Source organism: Peromyscus eremicus, chromosome 15 (assembly GCF_949786415.1).
Source record: "Peromyscus eremicus chromosome 15, PerEre_H2_v1, whole genome shotgun sequence".
NCBI classification, from domain to species: domain Eukaryota; kingdom Metazoa; phylum Chordata; class Mammalia; order Rodentia; family Cricetidae; genus Peromyscus; species Peromyscus eremicus.
Genome location: NC_081431.1, coordinates 16,082,066 through 16,101,731, shown reverse-complemented (window position 1 = coordinate 16,101,731; position 19,666 = coordinate 16,082,066). Strand labels below are relative to the sequence as shown.

Genomic DNA, 19,666 nt, shown 5'->3' with positions numbered 1-19,666 from the left:
TGAACTTCCTCACTGTAAAAACCTCTAGTGTTAGGTTTCTCCCCTTCTACCTGGAAGTCACGGTGACTTAGATGAAACACAACTTAGAACATGTCACTTAACTGCCCAAGGTCTTCCAGTGGTATCTCTTCTCATTCGTAGTAAAAGCCAAACCCCCTACCATGGCTTCCTGTGATCTGTGCCTGTTTCCTCTCAACCCTCGATTCCTACCAGTCTCTCAGTGTCTACCAAGAGCTCTGGCCTCCTAGCAGCCCCTCAAACTGAGAATATTACTGCTTTAGGGCCTTTGGTATCTCTTCTCTCTCAAGGAGCCACACAACATATGAACCAGGTGACAGAAGATAGGAGATGCAGGAAACTAGAGATCACGCCGGAATGTTGGAAGGAGCGTCTTGGTCCGCAGTGCTCAACCTTCCTAATGCTGCAACCCTTTAATACAGTTCCGCATGTTGTGGTGACCCCCAACCATAAGATTATTTCATTGCTACTTCATAACTGTAGTTTTGCTACTTTTATGAATCGTAATGTGAACATCTGATATGTAGGCTGTCTGACATCTGCTGTCTCTACCACTGGTCTAGGTGAAGGGAAATTTGCAGGTGGCAGCCACACCCCAGGAGGGCAGTTGGTACTGCTACCAGCAGGTCAGATCTTGGGGCAGGGTCTCCTGTCACTGCTTGGTTTCTGAATACTGCTGAACCTGGGCGTACTGAAAGGAGATTTAAATCTTTTTAGACTCTGAGTATTTGAAGTTATTTAAATGAGAAATACATAGAAAAATTGCACATTAAAAAGGAAAAGATGAATTTGGATGACAATTGTATAGTTTATATCTTTATCTGTCAGTTCAAGAGTAATTGAAATCAAGCCATCAAGCTGGCTCACCAAGCCTGATGACCTGGAACCCACACAGTAAAAGGAGAGAGTCCACCCTCAAAAGTGGACAGTGCACTCACTACACACACACCACACACACACACACACACACACACACACACACACACACGAGGGGGGAGGTGCACAGATAAAGGTATAAAACATTTTTTTTTTTGAGACAGCATTTCTCTGTGTAGTTTTGGTGCCTGTCTTGGAACTCACTCTGTAGACCAGGCTGGCCTTGAACTCACAGAGATCCGCCTGCCTCTGCCTCACGAGTGCTGGGATTAAAGACATGTGCCACCACCACCCAGCTTGTGTAAAACCTTTGAAAAGTTTTACCTGTGTTTATTTTGAGTGTGTGTTTGTACCCACCCACATACCACAACACCTGTGGAGGTGAGAAAACAGCGTGTGGGAATCATTTCTTTCCTCCTTCAGTGTGAGTTCCAGGGCTTGAACTTGGGGCATCGTGACAGCAGGCCCCTTACCCCTCAAGCCATCTCCCTGTAGATTAGGATCTCACCATCTAACTCCAGAACTCAGAACTTGCTGTGTAGGCCACCAGGCTGGCCTCAAAATTCACAGAGATATGTTTACTCGTATGTGCTGGGATTAAAGGGAGGTACAACCACATCCAGCCCCCCACCCCCAGTTGGATTGTTTTGTTAATTAACATAACTATTTTGAGAATATAGCTCAGGGGTAGAATGTGTGCTGAACATTTTCAGTCCCCAGCACTGGGGAGTAGGGATGGCATGAACAAGGGACAACTCCAAAGAAAACAAAGCTCTTTTCCTGCCAAGAAAATAGTTTACTATATGAGGGGGCTTTTAATAAGGTATACATGAGATGTTTACCCAGGATCTCAGTATGTTAACATGGGATAGATGAATGTGTGAGAAAACAACTATGCGTGTCTGAAAGGTTGGGATGGTCACAAGCAAAGAACTCAGCAACTCATCCTTTATTGAAGAGTGAGAAATCAAGAAATGGTGCATGTAAGCTGGGGTGGTGGTATACACCTGCAATCCCAATACCTGGGAGGTGGTGAGGAAAATGAAGAACCCAAGGTCATCTTCTGGTATATAGCTAATTGGAGGACAGCCTGGGATACTTGAGACCCTGTCTCAAAAAGCAAGTTAAAACAAAAGAAAAATAGTAAATGTGTATAAATTATTGATACAGAACTTTAAAAAAATAAAATACAGGTTAAAAAATCTAATTGCTTGGTTAGAAATGTGTTTTCTCCCATCCAGGTACTAACCAGGCTGGACCCTGCTTAGCTTCTGAGATCAGATGAGATTCAAGGTGGTATGGCCATACACTAGAAATATTTTCTCTGCCAGCCCTTAGAGCAGCTCTGGGTGTGTGTGTGTGTGTGTGTGTGTGTGTGTGTGTGTGTGTGTGTGTGTACAAGATTTCTTTTGGGGGTGTCAGGATCATATACTAAAAGGGGCTTTGGGGAGATGGAGTCACTGGAAAGCCTGTGTGCCCTGGGATGGGAGGTGGGTTAGGCATACCCTGGGAGTCCCCTGCTGCCCTGTGAGGCTCTGGGGAAAATGTCCTTGCTTATCTCAGGACAAACTCGAGAACTCTGACATGTGCTCTGCTCCTCAGCCTCTAGTCCTGTGTGTTCCCAAGGTCTGAACTTGAAGAAGACGCTACTCCCTCAGACCCCTCAGGAGGAGGAAGGGTTATCCCATTTCCCAGGGTTGTCCCAGTGGTAATGTCTGGAAGGAAACATAATTACACCAAGGACTTTCAGAGTAGAGATGTTGGTAGGAGGTGTGTTCAAAAGTAAATGAAGCCAGAAGTCTCCGTCCGGCAGGGGATCTGGGACTTACAGAGGACACCTTGGTCACCTTGTCAAAGGCCGGGCTGTGGTGGGATGCCTAAGAGAACCTCAGTGTCTTTCCTGCCGACCCCTCTCAGACATTGGGATGAAGGCAGTCATTTTCAGTTTGCTGATTGCACTCACTAGGTGCGGCTGTCCAGAACCCTGGGATTGCAAAGAGAGAAAGAAGATATTGGATGGGAGTTTGAGCCCCAAAGAGGGAAAGAAGATATTGGATGGGAGTTTGAGCCCATCCGGTCTTCCTCAGGATGCCTTCATCTGATGGAACCTAAGCACCCAACAAAGCAGAGTTACAAAGTGATGAATTGGGGGCGGAGTGTTCAAAGCTGAGACAGTTGGATCTAGGGAAGGTCAGCCTGGGCTACAGTATGAGATGATGTCTCAAAGTTTATCATGAGCGCAGTGCATGTTGGTGCACTCCAAACACTAGGAAAGCTTAGGTAGAAGGCTTGACTTTCTTATAGATGTGGGTGCTTCTGACCATTTTTAAGATGAAAGTGACACATTCAAGGTCCATGGCTGATAAGTGTCAGGACTTGGACTAGAACAATTGGGTCGTTCACCCAAGAAGGCCATGAACCACCTGCTCTGCCAGGCTGCTTTTCAGGTTTAGATAAATGGGGCAGTGAGGCTTGCCTCATTGTTCTGCTCAACATACGTTTAGGGGCTTTTTACAGAGTAAATATTCTGCATATTTATGTTGAAGTTTCCCTTTTTGCCGAGAAACACATTTACTTTGAAGCATGGGTTTTGTTGCCCTCGTGGTTCCAGAGCTCACAGATGGGGCTGTGGACACCTACAGTCTCAGCACTGGAGAGGTTGACTCAGGAGGGTTGCTGTAAGGTTGAGGCCAGCCTGGTCTGCATAGTGAGTTCAAGGTCAACTTGGGATATAGTTACCCTATATCAACCCTGACTCAAACAGCAACAACAGCTGCCACAGAAACCTAAAAACTGACTGAAAATTATATTTCTGCACCCCCAATCTGATTATATATGAATGAAACCCATCAAAACTTCTCACATGAGAGCAGTTACCATGTGCCAATTACAAAAGGCAAGGCGGTGGCGTTAAAGGACTGGGCATTGTATTTTCATGTCTAAGACAAGAACTCTGTGTAGCACTGTTTAATTTTCTTTGCAAGGCCATAGATGAAAGGTTTCTAGAAGTTTCTATTAGGCATAACCCAGTGATACCCTGGAACCTGCTTTTTCTAGCTTATGGTGATCACATTGAGCAGCTTCCCAGCTGTTGGCAGCTCCATGTTGGATATGACAGGAATGCACACACCACACGCCAGGGCCCCTAACATACCAGAACTGACACTGAAAGGCTTCTCAGCATACTACTGGTAGCACCATTGTTGTGGAATATTCCATTACATTCCATTACACAGTGTGAAGATATGTTACTCTGACTGGCTTAGTGAAAAGCTAAATGGCCAAAAGCTAGGGAGGATTTTGGGGGCAGAGAGAATGTTGGGAAGAAGAAGGTGGAGTTGCCAGCCAGGTGCAGAGGAAGCATGACATGTAGGAGATGAGGTAACAAGCCATGAACCACATGGCAGCACATAAATTAATAGAAATTTGTTAATTTAGTGATAAGAGCTAGTTAGAAAGAAAATTAAGCTATTGGCTGAGCTTGTATAATTAATAAGAAGTCTCCCTATTGTTTATTTGGGAGCTGGCTGGTGGGACAGAAAAAGAATCCCTATGAATGGCACCCAATGTGGGGCAATGATTCTTCAGTATTCTGCCTTGACCACAGTTTGGGCCAGGTCCTGGTGAGAGGTGCTGCATTTGGCAGTCTTTCTGAGTGGTTAGCATTACCATAATTCAGATGAAGACATCTAGGTCACTGTTAGGATCTAGGAATCTCTGTCTGTCATAGTAAGCTTTTTCTGTTAAATATTTTAAATGCCATATTCATCAGATATCTGACAAGTTTGAGGGCCGTTATCTATTAAGTATATCTGAGCTAAACAAACCTAGCCTTAACCTTGAAAACATACCTAACATGACTACAAGTTTATTATAGATGACAAACTACTAACCTGTGTTTCTTAATTATATATATAAATTATATATTACATTTTCAGGTGAGTTTCATAGGTACAATACCTTAAATGAGTAGAAACATATATGCAGTATAACAAAAATAACCTTAAACTTGTATCAATATACAAAAATCCATACTAATGTGAAATATTTGAGACTAATAGAGTTTTTTTTAAGCTTAAAAGTAGATTCAATAATCTGCTTTTTTATCCTATCATTTTTATGTTAAAAGTAGAGTCAGTTCTTTCCTATATCTCCCCCATTTCATTTATTTATTTTGGAAAAAGATCCTTTGCTTAGTTTCCTCTCTGACCACAAATAACAACTTGCAACCAACCCTCCTAAACAATGATAAACATCTACTGAATGACAAGAAACCATCCATCCCACCTCTTGGGAATGTGGGCGTTGTGTTCTCTAGACTGCCTCCTGCTCTCTGTGGGGTGACAGCATCTCTAGGGAAACCCTAGAAAATTGGGATAATGGTCAAGTCCTGGAAGAACTAGCTGTATGATTTTCTGGTTAGTCTCTGTGTGATGGGAAAGTGTAGAGCTTATCTGAAGTCTTGGCTGGAGTAGTCTGTGAGGCTGGGCCATCTCAGCTAGCAGCTTTGAAGCTGTTCTGGGTGTAGATCTTTGAGGAAACTGTAACAGGCATTCTGAGAAGCTGTATCATTTGGGCTACTTGTCTTGTCTTTATTCATGTCCGGTCCTTTTGTTCTAAAAACATGTAAACTTTTAAAGGTAACATACCACCTATCTGTATTAACATAAATATGGAATGTACAGTATGCACAAGTCAGCTAAAGATGATTTGTTTTATATTTGAGCAGGTAAAAGACATCTATCAACTTTATAAGTCCATTTGGAAACTGTTAGGAGGACTCTGTAGCCAGCGAGATTTATCATGTCTCATCCAGTCTGAGCTGTTCCCATGTAGAGGGATCAGCATACATATTCCCTGCCTGTAGTCTTTTCTGGCTTTCTCCCTCACATCTGCATCCAAGATCTTTATTAATTTTGAAGGAATCTATAGCTTTCCATTTCCTATGGAAACAAAAGCAATGTTTTTTGAGTTCCATTTTAAAGTTAAGGCTTTTTTTTTTTTTTTTTTTTTTTTTTTTGGTTTTTCGAGACAGGGTTTCTCTGTGTAGCTTGCGCCTTTTCCTGGAACTCACTTGGTAGCCCAGGCTGGCCTCAAATTCACAGAGATCCACCTGGCTCTGCCTCCCGAGTGCTGGGATTAAAGGCATGCACCACCACCGCCCAGCACAAGTTAAGGCATTCTTAAAGTTTCTAGGCTGGTTTATTTCAGGAGACCCTTTCACAATCTCATGTCTCCCAGCAACTGTCATTTGCTTATCAGCATTCAAAAAATTAAAAAAAAAACAACACAATAAAATACAGGATCCAGCCTCCTTGTATATTTCCCATCTCTATGTGACTTTTTTTTTATTGTTATTACTTTTTTTTGTTTGTTTGTTTCTTGAAGCAGAATTTCTCTGTGTAACCACTGTGACTGTCCTAGAACTCAACTTTGTAGACCAGGATAGCCTAGAACTCATGGAGATCTGCCTGTCTCTGCCTCCTGAGAGCTGGGATTAAAGGTGTGCACCACCACTGCCTGGTACTTTACTCTTTCTTTAAAGACTCTATTGTTTTTTATTTACTTATTTATTTATTCATTCATCCATTCATTTATTCATTTATTTATTTTATGCCAGAAGAAGGCATCAGACCCCACTATAGATGGTTGTGAGCCACCATGTGGTTGCTGGGAATTGAACTCAGGACCTTTAGAAAGAGCAGCCAGGGCTCTCAACTCTGAGCCATCTCTCTAAATCATACTCTATTATTTTTAAACTATTTATGTATTTATTGTATGACTGTCTATATCCTTTTTCTTTTCTTTTTTTTCTTAAGCCTACGCACATTGTTGAACACACTGTAACCTGTTTAGAGGTTTTTTTCCTGTCTGAACCTGCTGTACTTACATATCTATAACCATTTTTGTGTGCATAAGCCAAACCTTAAACAGCCATGCAGCTTAGACTTTCTCAATCCATGGGGATTTCAAAATGGTCGAATATTAGCAGTTTCCTGTAGCTCATATTAATAGATCTGTAACATAGTAGAATGGCTTGATTAAAAAACAGACTCTTAAAAAAAATCACTTTAAAAATTTTCAAAGTAAAATAAATATAGAATCTAAGTTTAGACTGAAAATTTACAACAAGTATTTAATTATCTTCATTATTTGTATAAAAATGGTTTTGTTTTTTGTTTGTTTTTATCTTAAACTAATATATAAAGTGCTTAAATTTGTCTCTACACATACTATCTCTACACATACTATTTCTTGTGGGAAATCTGGCCAAAGTTCTTCCTTTTTTTATTGCTTTTATGAATTTAACAACTACTTTATTGTTCTTTGTACTAGAAAATAGAGATAGGGATCTACAAATGAAATCCTTTATTTATTTATTTTTACCAGAAACCTAGAGGAATCAGTAGAACGTGTTCTGAAGTGTAAAGTGGTCTGTCTCGATGGCTCAGCACACACAGGTGCTTGTGAGCAAGCCTGAGCCAGTCCCCAGAACGCTGATGGAGGAAGAGGAAACCAGTTCCTGCCAAGTGTCCTCTGACCTCCACATGTAGCAGACATACACCCACTCACATACACATACAAAAGAATTAAATAATGTAAAACAATGTAGTGTAATGTAAAAAAATGCTTATGTGGAATATTTTAAGTATCACAAGTTATGCTAAATGTTATCAATATTTTAATTTACTGGTCTGGTCATAAACCCTTTATCTTATCAAGGTCCTAAAAAAAAATCTCTTAAGTTTTTTTTTTTCCAAATATAAAAAGAGAATTTATGTGTGGGCACACAGACTATGAGATGGATCTACTTACTACATAAAAATTCTGCTTCTCAACCAAAAAGTTCAGTATACAGTATAAACAATGGTGAGAACTCCTAAGACGTGATTGTCCTTATGGCACTCTAGTTCACGGACTGAGATGATCTCCACAGAATATATTATCTTTGTATTGACTTCTTTCCTGTGCTGTGTATTGATGCCAGGGAGGGCCTTGAACCGTGCCCGGCAAGTACTCCACCACAAGCTCCCTTCCTGGCCCAGACAGCTGTCTGAACACAGAGCATGAATGTATTTCTTTAAGAAGTGCTCGCCGCACTTCTCTGCAGCGTCGGATCCCCGTCACTGTTCCACGAGGCACTTCTGAAATCTATGGCAGAGGTTGCTGCTTATTAGAGGAAAGACAGACTTAACTCTATGCTAACGCAATTACTTAAAGTGCCAGCATCAAACGAAACTATTTAAAATGGTTATTCAGTGGGAAGACAGGTAATTGATGCATTTCACTTCTCATCTGCAAGTGAGTTAGCTGCAGAGTGTAAGCCTGGGGACCGCCTAACTCAAAGCTCAGCACTCCAAGACAAAGAGTGTGTCAACACATGCGGCTTCCCAGCAGAGAACAGAGAGCATGTGTCCTGTCACTGCCCTGATTTCTGTTTTAAGGTTACTAGCAGCATAGGAAAGATGGGGGAAGTTGGATATGAGGAATTAGGTGTTGCTTTTAAAGTTTGAAATAATACTTTACTCACTTTTGTACATTCTTGAGTCTAGAATAAAGACACTTGCTAGATGGTATACTATTGGATTCTAGAGCATTTAGTGGAAAATTAAGGCCCCAACACATGTGTGGTTGTAAGACCAGGCCAGATGTAGGAAGGAAACAAGTGTGATACTGAGGATAAAAATATAGTGGAGACTTTTTAGGAGTTCAGAGTTTTTTAATCAAAGAAATTCTTAATTAATTAACTGTGTTTGTTTGTGACAGGACACTTTTTGTCTAGGCTAGCCTTGAACTTGTGGGCTTAAGCTGTTTTGCCTTATCCTCAGTAAATGGGATTAAGGTGCATGCCTGATTCAGTTTTGTTTTGTTTTCATTTAAAGTTCCTTTAGAAGGAAACGGGTGAGTGGGAAGTCTTTCCTGGCATCACCTCCTAACACTGGACTCTAGTGTTTGGTGTATGTGTGGCCCTGCACAACCTCGTTCTCTTTCCCTTTTGTTGGTGTGCTGGGGATTGATCCCAGGTCCCCACACATGCTAGGCAAGCACACTGCCACCGAGCTACATCCTCAAGCTGTGTTTATGGTGCTCGGGACTGGATTAAGAGCCTGGAGCATGCTGAACAAACATCATCACCTCGCTAGCCTGGCCTTTTTAAAAATAGCAATACAACACCAGGCCTATAATTAGCACTCAGAAAGTAGAAGCCAAAAATCAGCAGTTCAGAGTCATCCTTGGCTACATAATGAATTCTAGGCTAGCCTGTGCTACAAGGTATCTTGTCTCAATAAATAAATAGGTCTAGGCATGGGACTGAAGAAATGGTTTAGCAGTTAAGAGCATGTAATGAATGCTCTTCCAGAGAACCTGAGTTCAATTACCAACACCTACACTAGGTGAATCACAGTTGCCTGTAACTCCAGCTCCAGGGATCAGCTGCCTTTGGCTTCTGCAGGCACCTGCACTCACATGCACATACCCATACACAGTCACACACATGATTAAAATGAAATAAAGACAGGACTGAAATGATAGGGAAAGTGCCTGCTGTGCAAGCGTGAGAACCTACTCTGGACCCCCAGAATCTGTGTGATAACCCAAGGCAGGTCCCCAGAGCTAACTGGCCAGTCAGCCTAGCTGATCGGTGCGCTCCAAGTTCAATGACACCTTGAGTCAAAAAATAAGGGGTCTGGCCAGGCATGGTGGCACACGCCTTTAATCCCAGCACTTGGGAGGCAGAGGCAGGTGGATCTCCATGAGGTTGAGGCCAGCCTGGGCTACACAGTGAAACCCAGTCTCAGAAATAATACCAATAATAAAGGTGGAGAGCAACATGGCAGCATGCAGGCAGACACGGTGCTGGAGAAGGAGCTGAGAGTTCTTACATCTAGACCTGCAGGCAACAGGAAGTGGTCTTAGACACTGGGTGTGGCTTGAGCATATATGCCAGAGTGACACACTTTATACAACAAGGCCGCACCTCCTAATACTGCCACTCCCTATGAGCTTATGGGGGCGAATTACATTCAAACCACCACAATACCCCATGCCAAACTCAGTACATGCACCTGCATGTACACACACACAAACATACTCAAAGAAAAAACAATAAAAACATCACAACATAACCTTGTCTGTTATGGTGGTGCTACTTACAACCCAACCACCTGAGAGGCAGGAGCAAGAGGATCAGAAGTTATGGTCATCTTCAGCTGCATATGGTGTTCAAGGCCTGCCTGGGCTATGTGAGACCTAGTCTCAAACATACACAGACACCAAAACCAGTGTCCCATGAGGTTCTGAGCTGGTAGTTTTTAAACTAGAAATGAATTGTGTAAGGTCCCATGTAATGTGACATTTTGGCCCTTATCTATTTGTGTGTATGTTCCATGGTGTTCATGTGGGGGTCAGAGGGAAACTTGGGGAAACTTGTTCTCTCCTTGTACCATGTGGGTCACATGGAATGAACTCAAGTTGTCAGCCTGGGTGGGCACATCTTTCCCTGCTGAGCCATCTCACCCCGTCTCTGACTTTCAATTTATAATGAACAGAATAGTCCTTTTAACCTTTTCACCCTGTTGTACCTTCGTAAAGCTATAGCCTTCCCCTCGTCCTTAAGTTAGACTGTAGAGACCAGGTGATGCTGGTCACTGCCTGAGCTAGACTAGAACACGGTGGCCTGGAGGCTGGAGAGTGCTTGACAGAGACATAAGGATCGTGTCCTGCGCTTACAGAGTCCTCTGAACTTTGAATGTGGTGAAAGTGTTTCTGTTAGTAATTTATCAAAGCAACCTTTCGAGATCTTGCTGGCTCCCAAGCTTGTCCTTTCACTCAAATAATCATTTCTTCTTTTGTCTTTACAGGTAGCTGAGACCTATTTTCAGGAAGAGGACTGTATCCTTTTCTTGACTATAGACAGAAATTCATAGAACACTTGAAGAACCATCTTTTCTTTTTTTTTTAAGTTAAGGTCTATGCAACAAGATGTGTAGACCATATGGTTTGGGTGGGTTTTGGCAGTGGTGTGTACCCTTATAACCGCCTCAAAGAGCAAGGTGTAGGAAATAGGTCACTCCAGAAATCCCCTAGAGCCACCTAAATTTGGCTTTCATCAAGGAGACCTAACTTTACCAATATTAAACATTTATGTTGAAGAGAATGGGGAAAACACATGCTGCTGAGAAAGAAGACTTTAAGTCCGTTAGATTCTCTCACTCTTAAGCACAGGAGTCAAACATGCACATAATGGAGCATGTCGGACAACGCATGGTAACTAACTCCTCTGACTGCTCGCTGCAGCGGTGGTCCTGCAGGGCTGTGTCCAGAGAAGGGCATCATTTGGGGGTTTTGTTGTTTGCAGAACATCATGTTAAGACACTACAGCATCATTGGGCAATTTAAATTTATCTTTTAACGCTTCCTCACTGACAGAAATGTTTTATGACGCACGGCCGTATGTAGCTGCCAAGGAAAAATTGGGTTTCACTAGTAACCAACAAAATACTGTTTTCAAGTAGATCCCATGTCAGCTTTTGAATAGGAAGCATTTAGTCCTGGGCAGAGGGAGCAGAGGAGTTGTTCGGTTTCTCCTGGTCCCTAGAATCGTTAAGGTGACAGAGACGGGGAGCCGAACCTCTTGGTGTTCATGGGAAGGACACAAAGCTAAACCTTCCAATCATCTCTTCCTTTTTTCTGGGTCAACATTTAGAACATTGCCCAGAGGAAGCTGGGCATTTGGACAGTGTTTCTCAAACCTCCTAAGATGCAAGTTAGTGTGGTACAGATGGGAAGCCAAAAGGTCATAAGAAGATCAACCAAAGGGGGGGGGGGGGGATTACGTGATACTTAGGAAAGTCACTGGGGTGAGTTATTTTTATAACAGACCCATGCCATGTTTTCATTATTTAGCATTTGCTGCTTTTGACTCACGAGAGAAAAAGGTCCAATGAAAAGTAAGTAGAGGATCATGAGGGCAGAAAGAAACACTTACCTGAAGGGTCTCCTAGTCAGGGAGTCGTCAGGGAAACACACCGACTCCAGGATGCCCTGTGGGTCCTCTTTCCAGTATACTGCTTTAATGACTGCTAGCAGTGCACTGCCAGGTAGGCAGTCCTGAGTGAAACCTTGCCTTTCTGTCGGCTTGCGGAACCCAAGTACCTCTCCATCATGTGTTACGATAAAATGTGCTTACTCCAAAGCCAGGAAAGCTCACGTCAGATGTGCTTAAGTTTAAAAATAATTAGAGCCTTCTTATTTTTTGTTTGGTCAGAGGTACACATTCCTTGTCCTCTATAGGACATTCCTTTGCAGATGTGGGGTTTAGTGTCGATAGTCTTGATTTCTATTTTCCTCAGTGTTTCTATTCAGATGAGAGAGCAATGAAATTCATTCAGCTTGAACGATTGTATCATGAGCAACTGCTCGCAAATCTTTCTGCCATTCAGGAACAGTGGGGTAAGTACAGACTGACCTGGAACCCGGGGAATCAGCAGGAATGTAACAACTCGCTATCTAGAGAGTGAGCGTATTGTCCTGATTTTGCATGTGGAAAGAATAGAAGTTACACAGTCAAGTTACTGTTGCAAAGCACAGGCCGGGGATGTAGCTCAGTGTGGGAGCTTGCCCAGCTAGCGAGGAGGTGAGTTCCCCCAGCATCATGAGAGAGAGGGAAGGCAGAGGGTGCTTTCTTCGTGTCTTGCTCCTCATAGCTGTTTTCATTTCTTCTGCATGTGTTCCTGGCTAATTTTGTTTGTAGAATGATCTTTGCATGTACTGTGAATAATCATTTAGTTCTTTCTAACTGTGTTAACTTTTGGGTTGCTTGAGAAGGTAGCTGCATATTAATTATTACCGAGGAGCCTAAATACATTTTGTAAGAGCCAGTGATTAACAAATACTTTAAATTTAGAAACAAAATGGAAAGCTGTCCAGCCACATACAGTGACGCCTCTGAGGAATTCAGAAAAGGGATTTAATGGTGAAGATTTTGAACAGCTTGCTAAAATTTGCACAACTCATAAAGAGTAAGTATGTTATAATTTATTTAAAGTAAGTTGGAGGATATTGAAGATATATATATTATATTGAGTATTAAAATGTATAATCCATTTATTTGTTTCTTGCTGTTTTCAACTTAAGAAACTGAACTGAATCTAATGAAATTTTAAGGTTTCTCAGCTTTTTTTCTCTTTCATACTGACCTCACTAGGTGAGGCTCAGAGGATCCTTCTAACTGACACGTTGATAATTTTGATACTTTTTGATTAAGAGATCAGCAAGCCAAATGATCTAAATTGCACATTAGGACTTTTTATTCTGTTTGGTTTTTAACCATTATTTATTACTTTAATTTTATTAAATATATGTATTTCTGTATATTGATTTTTAATATTTTGGCTGTTTTCCAGTATTTGTGTGTAATAAGAAAAGTTGTAACCTTCTTTAGAACAGTCTAAAAAGCACAGTATGTAGTATTTAACCTAAATGAAGGAAAACTTCATTTACTGGGTACATTCCAAACGCTTGACTCATGTCAAGGAGATAGATTTTTAAAACTAAATTATCCTAATAATAAAGCTTGTTATTTTTTGTTCTGCATATCTTTGTTCTGAATTCTTCAATGGACCACTCAGCGCTCTGAAGCGTGATAGTGTCTAAGTAGTGCCCACTTCCGGGCTTAGGTCCTGAGTCCTCTGCACAAAGGATAAAGGACTCTATTTTGCTGGTAACTTTGTCTTCTCTTCAGAATAATGGGCAGTAAACTAAATCTCTGTGTGTTGATAATGAAACAGTCCCAAGTAATTGCTGCCTAGCCATGCAGAAGAGAGGGCATTTGCTTAGGAATCTGGCTATCCTGGAGACAACCTTGGAAAAGTAATAGAGGCTTGGACAGAAACGTCCGTTCAGCTCTCTGAAGATGGCTTCCCTGTACTAGGCAGTTTGAACCTTTGCTGCAGTCTTTTCAGGGATTCTGAATTGTAACCTATATTCTTAGGAAGTTCCTATGTTAGCTTTCTATTTTCATCTTTATAACATATTTAAAAGAGTAGGCTTTAAAGGAAATACAATTTATTTACTTTCAATATACTCAATGAAGATACCTCCCACTGCCCTCCTGAAGGAACTCAGCTTGTTAGTGTGTCCCACATGTTGGAAGTATTTACTTGAACATGCTATGAGCATGGTATCTTTAGATCATTTTACCCCAAATTCTGTCTCATTATTTATAGTTCAGTGTATGAGCCTGGTAAATTTTTCCCTCTCATAGTCTATGACTACCACTCCTAACAGGATCCAAGACACGGACATTCTAATCTCTCAGAAGTCCATGTTTCCCTCTCCCCTCTCCTGTGATCATAACTGAGTTCTTTAACTGTGGGTGTACATGGCCTGTAAGTTCATACAAATGGATCATGCAGAATACAGTTATTGTTTCTGGGTTACATTTTATCACATGCAGTGACAGTTTGATGTTTTGCTGTTGTACCAATCTACTGTATGACCGTGTGGCAATTTACATACGCATTTCATTTATTTGTAGACATTTGAGCTGTTTCTTGATTCCAAGTATTATGATAATAATAAAGCGAGAATTTATTTCATCCATGCCTTTATTGGCATACTGTTTTAAGAATGGTATTCTTTAAAACCTAACAGTTGAAAGTTACTTGTCTGTCCATGGGTAATTCCAACATAATTATCTTCTGCCATAATCTGTTTCAAACTGACATTGTAAAACATTTATGGGTGCCCGCAGCACGTGTGACTTGTTTGGGGGTTTTCAGTAGTAACTGACTGTCCGAGGAGACACGTGCTGTAGCTGTCTGAACCACGTGAGCTGGTGGCAGGGTTTCAGCCCTGGGAACCTTCTGCGCTAATATTAGAATGTAGAGGGACTCCATTTTTTATCATCATTTCAGTGACATTTGTTTGGAAGCATGCTGTACTTTTAAAACTATGTTTTTCTTCTTTTCTACAGCCCTCTCTCGTCCAAGCATAAGGTAAGAGGTGTTCTGTAAGCATTTGCGGGGAGTATGTCAGCATCTTACGCCTGGGGCTGGACTGTTCTAGAAAACCTTGTCTCAGAACACTTGTTACTTTCTAATGTAATGTAACAGTGTAACAGTTTCTCAAAAAAGTTGTGACTATTTTTTTTTCCTTTTAAAAAATGTTTTAGATAGCACCTGTGGAAAAGTCACTGGGAAGAAAATGCTTAACCCGGGTGACAGAGTCTGAAGAGCCAAAGGGAAGAGGAGCGTCAGCCAAAGAGGCAGGTCCGTGCGATTATACTGGAGAGCAATAGACAAGAGTCCTGTTACCTGTGGCATTTTAAAGTATTAGTGAGGCGTTAAGCTAATTAATACTTATCAATAAAAAAATCAGGATTCAGATATGGGGGTATGAGGGGAAAGAACCTGAAAGATCAGAGAAGCAGGGAGCAGCCACCAGTGGCCTCCTACCTCTTCCGTTCCACCTTCCAAAAGGGCCGAGATTTTCTCTCAGCCCCGCCTTACTACTTCCTGTGTCCTCTCTGTCTACCTCCAAACCTCTATGGTTAATTTTGGTCAGCTAGTGGCTAGCTCCGTCCTCTGACTTGAAACAATCTTTGTCAGAACACAATCAAAATATCACACAACATATTAGATCTGAATTGTTGTGTTGGAATTTTTTTGCATTTAGATTTTTGTACAAATACTTATAAAAAATATAAAACCCACATTTTTATATGTATTTCCATTTTTAGATAACTAGAAGTAAGAGAATATAAATTGTTTTAAAAAACAAAATAATTTCTGTGTTGTCAGTAAGGAAAACAGAATATAAAAAGATTATACATAAATGATCTGAAATAACTTTGGTATGTTTAGACATCCTTTCTTGCTTAAAAAGGGAAAAAAAAAAAACAACCATTACTAAATGGACTAACCAGGTACTGACCTTTTCTATAAATCTAGATAATGAGAAGTTCTATCTGGATAATTTATAGCACTAACATACACTCTGTGTGTGTGGTATGGGTGTGTGTTTCTTTTTTTTTTTTTTTTTTTTTTTTTTTTTTTTGGTTTTTCGAGACAGGGTTTCTCTGTGTAGCTTTGCGCCTTTCCTGGAACTCACTTGGTAGTCCAGGCTGGCCTCGAACTCACAGAGATCCGCCTGGCTCTGCCTCCCGAGTGCTGGGATTAAAGGCGTGCGCTACCACCGCCCGGCGGGTGTGTGTTTCTTAACCATTTAAGATGTTTTATACCACTTTGTACCTCAGTCAAAAAGACTTGGGAAACTTCTTTTCTAAATGCATTTACAAAATTTTAGAAATAAATACATTTTCCCGGGTATTTTTTTTATCCTGATGACTGATTTTATTATCAATTTATATTGTGAGCCTTCTGATCCTGGCCTGAGAGCCCAGATTTAAACAGAGGTGATAGGAGTTTTGAGTGAGCGTCCCTGAGAATGTGGATGTTGCTGCGGCCATCCACTGGCCCTTTCCTCTGTAGATACTTTAAAATCATTTTGAGATCTCCCTCCCCTTTTCTGTCATGACACAAATTGGGGATATTGCCTTGTGTCAGTCCCGCATACTCTCTTCTTGGTGTCTCTTTTCTAGTCATTTTAATACCAGAAACCGGGTAAAATAAGCTTGTTACAACTTAATGGACGTGGTGGTGTACACCTATAACCCCAGAACTGAGAGGTGCAAGCAGGAAGGGCAGGAGTTCAGAGGCACCCTTCTTGGTTGCCTGGTGAGTCCCAGCCTGGGCTGGGCTGTGTAAGAGCCTGTACACACTGCCACCCAGCCTGGTTTGCCGGTGCCCCTGGCTTGGCCTCTGCTGTGATCTGTGTGGTGTAGATAGGGAGGCTGAGGCACCATATTTATAGCCATTTGTCTGGTGCCCTGATTCTTAGGTAGAACCTGGATCTTCTGTCTTCTAACTGAATACCTCATGCTTTGGTTGAGTAAACTGTAGGGATTATCACTGGCTTCAACAAGCCAAACCCTGCTAATGCCTATCCTATGAAGGGGTGTGGACTGAATCCTGGACAAGGAAGGAAATGATCAACCTGTGGTGACCCTCCGACCTTGTGGTTTACCAGGACCTAGGGAATGTGCTCCCTAGTCTCATTTAGCCTCTGAATCCTACAGATGTTTTGTTTTGGGGCTATCTCTGAACCTTTGGGTATGGGAATTTGTGACTGAGCTTGACCCTTTGCCCCCTGGCTGTGTCCTTCCTTGTTCTGACCTTCGCCTTCCACCTGCCTGTCTGAGGAGGGTGCCAGTGAGCTCAGGGGCCGTCTGATAGCGATTGCCAGTAAGCTCGGGCACAGCACAGAACCCACGGAACCAGCTGCCCACCTGTTTTCTTGCAGTCAAACCTTGAGAGTGGAGAGAGCAGGGATGCAGGACTCTCCAGAGATGGCCAGTTCTTCTCAGTCCTCGCTGATATTTGAAGCTGGGGGTGGGGAGAACCCCAAACTCCTAGTGCCACCTCTGCATTTAGAGCTGAGGCCACCAGCTCCTGGCTTCTCTGGCATCTGAGATGGTCCTTAAAAAAATGCCTGGCCTGTGATAGGGATTCAGCTTGGACTGTCAGTTGGTAATTGAAGTTCCAATAAATTAAAATTAAATCATAAAATTATTAATTTATCTTGTACTTCTGACCCTTATTTGTGGGGATTATATGCCTTCATGAAACATTTAACAAGGCAAGAAGGTTTCTCTGTTAACCAATGGGCAATATCCACTTGTTATTTACATAAAGGATTTTAACTGTCTTAAGTTTTTTTTTTGGTTTTGGTTTTTGGTTTTTTTTTTTCCGAGACAAGGTTTCTCTGTATAGCTTTAGTGCCTGTTCTGGATCTCACTCTGTAGACCAGGCTGGCCTCGAACTCAAAGAGATCCACCTGGCTCTGCCTCCTGGGTGCTGGGATTAAAGGCATGTCTTAAGGTTTTTTTAAAAAGTGTTTTAAGTTGATTTTATTCTGGTAAACAGATAGAAAGGCTGGAATTCAAACTTGTTTCTCCTTCTTGTCAAAATGTATCCTTTTTCTGTTCCCTTTGTTACCACGTACTAAGACATTATCTTTGAAAGCACATTTTTAAGGGCACTATGTTCAAATTACAAATTTGATCTGAACAAACTCTTGTTCATTCCGATTAGATTTAATTCTACTTACATTTTATGTTGTTACTAAGGTTACCTGAAAGTATTTACTCAGGATGCTATGCCTTAAGTGGAAGGAAAAACTTTTCTAACTTCACTAGACAGACCAGTAAGTGTATTCATTTATATATAAAAATACCAAAAAATAATGAAGACTGAATCATTCATTTATTTTAACATGTTTTTGAAGAATCGTTAGTACTATTTATTAAATACTTAGCATGCAGGTTCTACCTAAGGACATTGCAGTGCAACAGATAGCCTTTCTGTCTGGGAGGGTTAGAGCGATCTGTGTTACACATGTACTCATCTGTCCCTTCTCCACCTGTGTATGCAAAGCATTGTTTGGAATTCACAAGCAGCTCGCTTTTCTTCATCTTCAGAGATTGAAATCTGCCCTGGCATGGAACCGAGTGGAGGCCAGCGTGAAGAGCAGCCCCAAGAGAGCAGCCCCGTCTCTCATCAAATGGACTGGCAGGCAGCTTCCCCCGGCCTTCCGGTGACTGCAGGGAAGGACCACACGGAGGAGGAGGAGGAGGAGGAGGAGGAGGAGGAGGAGGAGGAGGAGGAGGAGGAGGAGGAGGAGCTCTGCGGCTCCCGTGCTGCACTGGAGCTCCACACCCAGTCCTCAGAGACCGCCAGGAGCAGGTCAGGGCCAGCTGCTGCCGAGAGTGTCCGTGAGGATGACAGCTGTGTGCAGGCACCTCCCTCAGAGGACCGCCCCGATGTGGCTGAAGACCCTAAGGTGCCTCCTCCTAGGGAGTCAGTGACAGAGCTGCAGCTCTTCCTGGGCCATGGCAGTATACCTCCTTTGTTGACTTCAGAGGGTAAATATTCCCAGACACACCGAAGAGAACTCTGCCTGCCAGTTCAGGGTGTATTTGAAGCGCTGCCCAGGGATCAGCTTCAGAGCGGTGAATTAGGTGAATCACAGCAGCCTGATGGGAAATCAGCACAGAGTCAGACTGACTTGGAGCCTGGCTCTGAGAATGCACTCTGTGGTGACGGTAAAGCGTCTGACGTAAGTACACTGTGTCCAGAAGTGTGTATGGCCCCAGAAGAAGGGCGGGATAAGGAAGACCAAGTCAGTAAGGAAACCGAAGACTATCTGAACAGCCTGTTGGAAGGATGCTTAAAAGATGCTGAAGAGTCCCTCTCCTATGAAGATATCCAGGACGACGACTCTGACCTCCTCCAAGACCTTTCTCCTGAAGAGGCGTCCTACAGTCTCCAGGAGAACCTGCCTCCTGATGAGAGCTCACTCTCCCTTGATGATCTGGCCAAGAAGATAGAGATTGCAGAGGTAAGGCAGGGAGGAAGTAAAGAGTAAGATGAATTCTCACATGTGCAAAGTGCTGCTTTGTTTTTAGGAATTTTCTCTGGTTCTGAGCTTGAGGGGAATGTTTCCACTAACATAAACGTTTATTGTCAAGTTACTCATACATGTTGAGTCGGATGCTTCAGTCATTGCTGTGTTTGCGATTCAGGAAGCTGCTCTGCCTGCCTCTAGACACAGGCGTGGTTATGAATGCCATTTTCCCTAGTCTGCCTTGTGAGTTCAGTTTAGCATTCTCAGGGGCTCAGGTGAAGACAAGACTGGTCGAACTTGAGTC

The 19,666-nt window shown here is 42.2% G+C and overlaps 1 protein-coding gene across 1 annotated transcript in view; it reads left to right on the top strand.

Moving 5' to 3' along the window:
* Positions 1–19,666, top strand: part of Cnst (consortin, connexin sorting protein) — an 83,449-nt gene that overhangs the window by 50,954 nt on the left and 12,829 nt on the right. The window contains exons 4-9 of the mRNA XM_059280443.1: positions 10,758–10,788; positions 12,262–12,348; positions 12,803–12,917; positions 14,873–14,894; positions 15,071–15,167; positions 18,437–19,356. Of these exons, the coding sequence (XP_059136426.1) occupies positions 10,758–10,788; positions 12,262–12,348; positions 12,803–12,917; positions 14,873–14,894; positions 15,071–15,167; positions 18,437–19,356 (1,272 nt within the window). The remainder of the gene's footprint in view (positions 1–10,757; positions 10,789–12,261; positions 12,349–12,802; positions 12,918–14,872; positions 14,895–15,070; positions 15,168–18,436; positions 19,357–19,666) is intronic.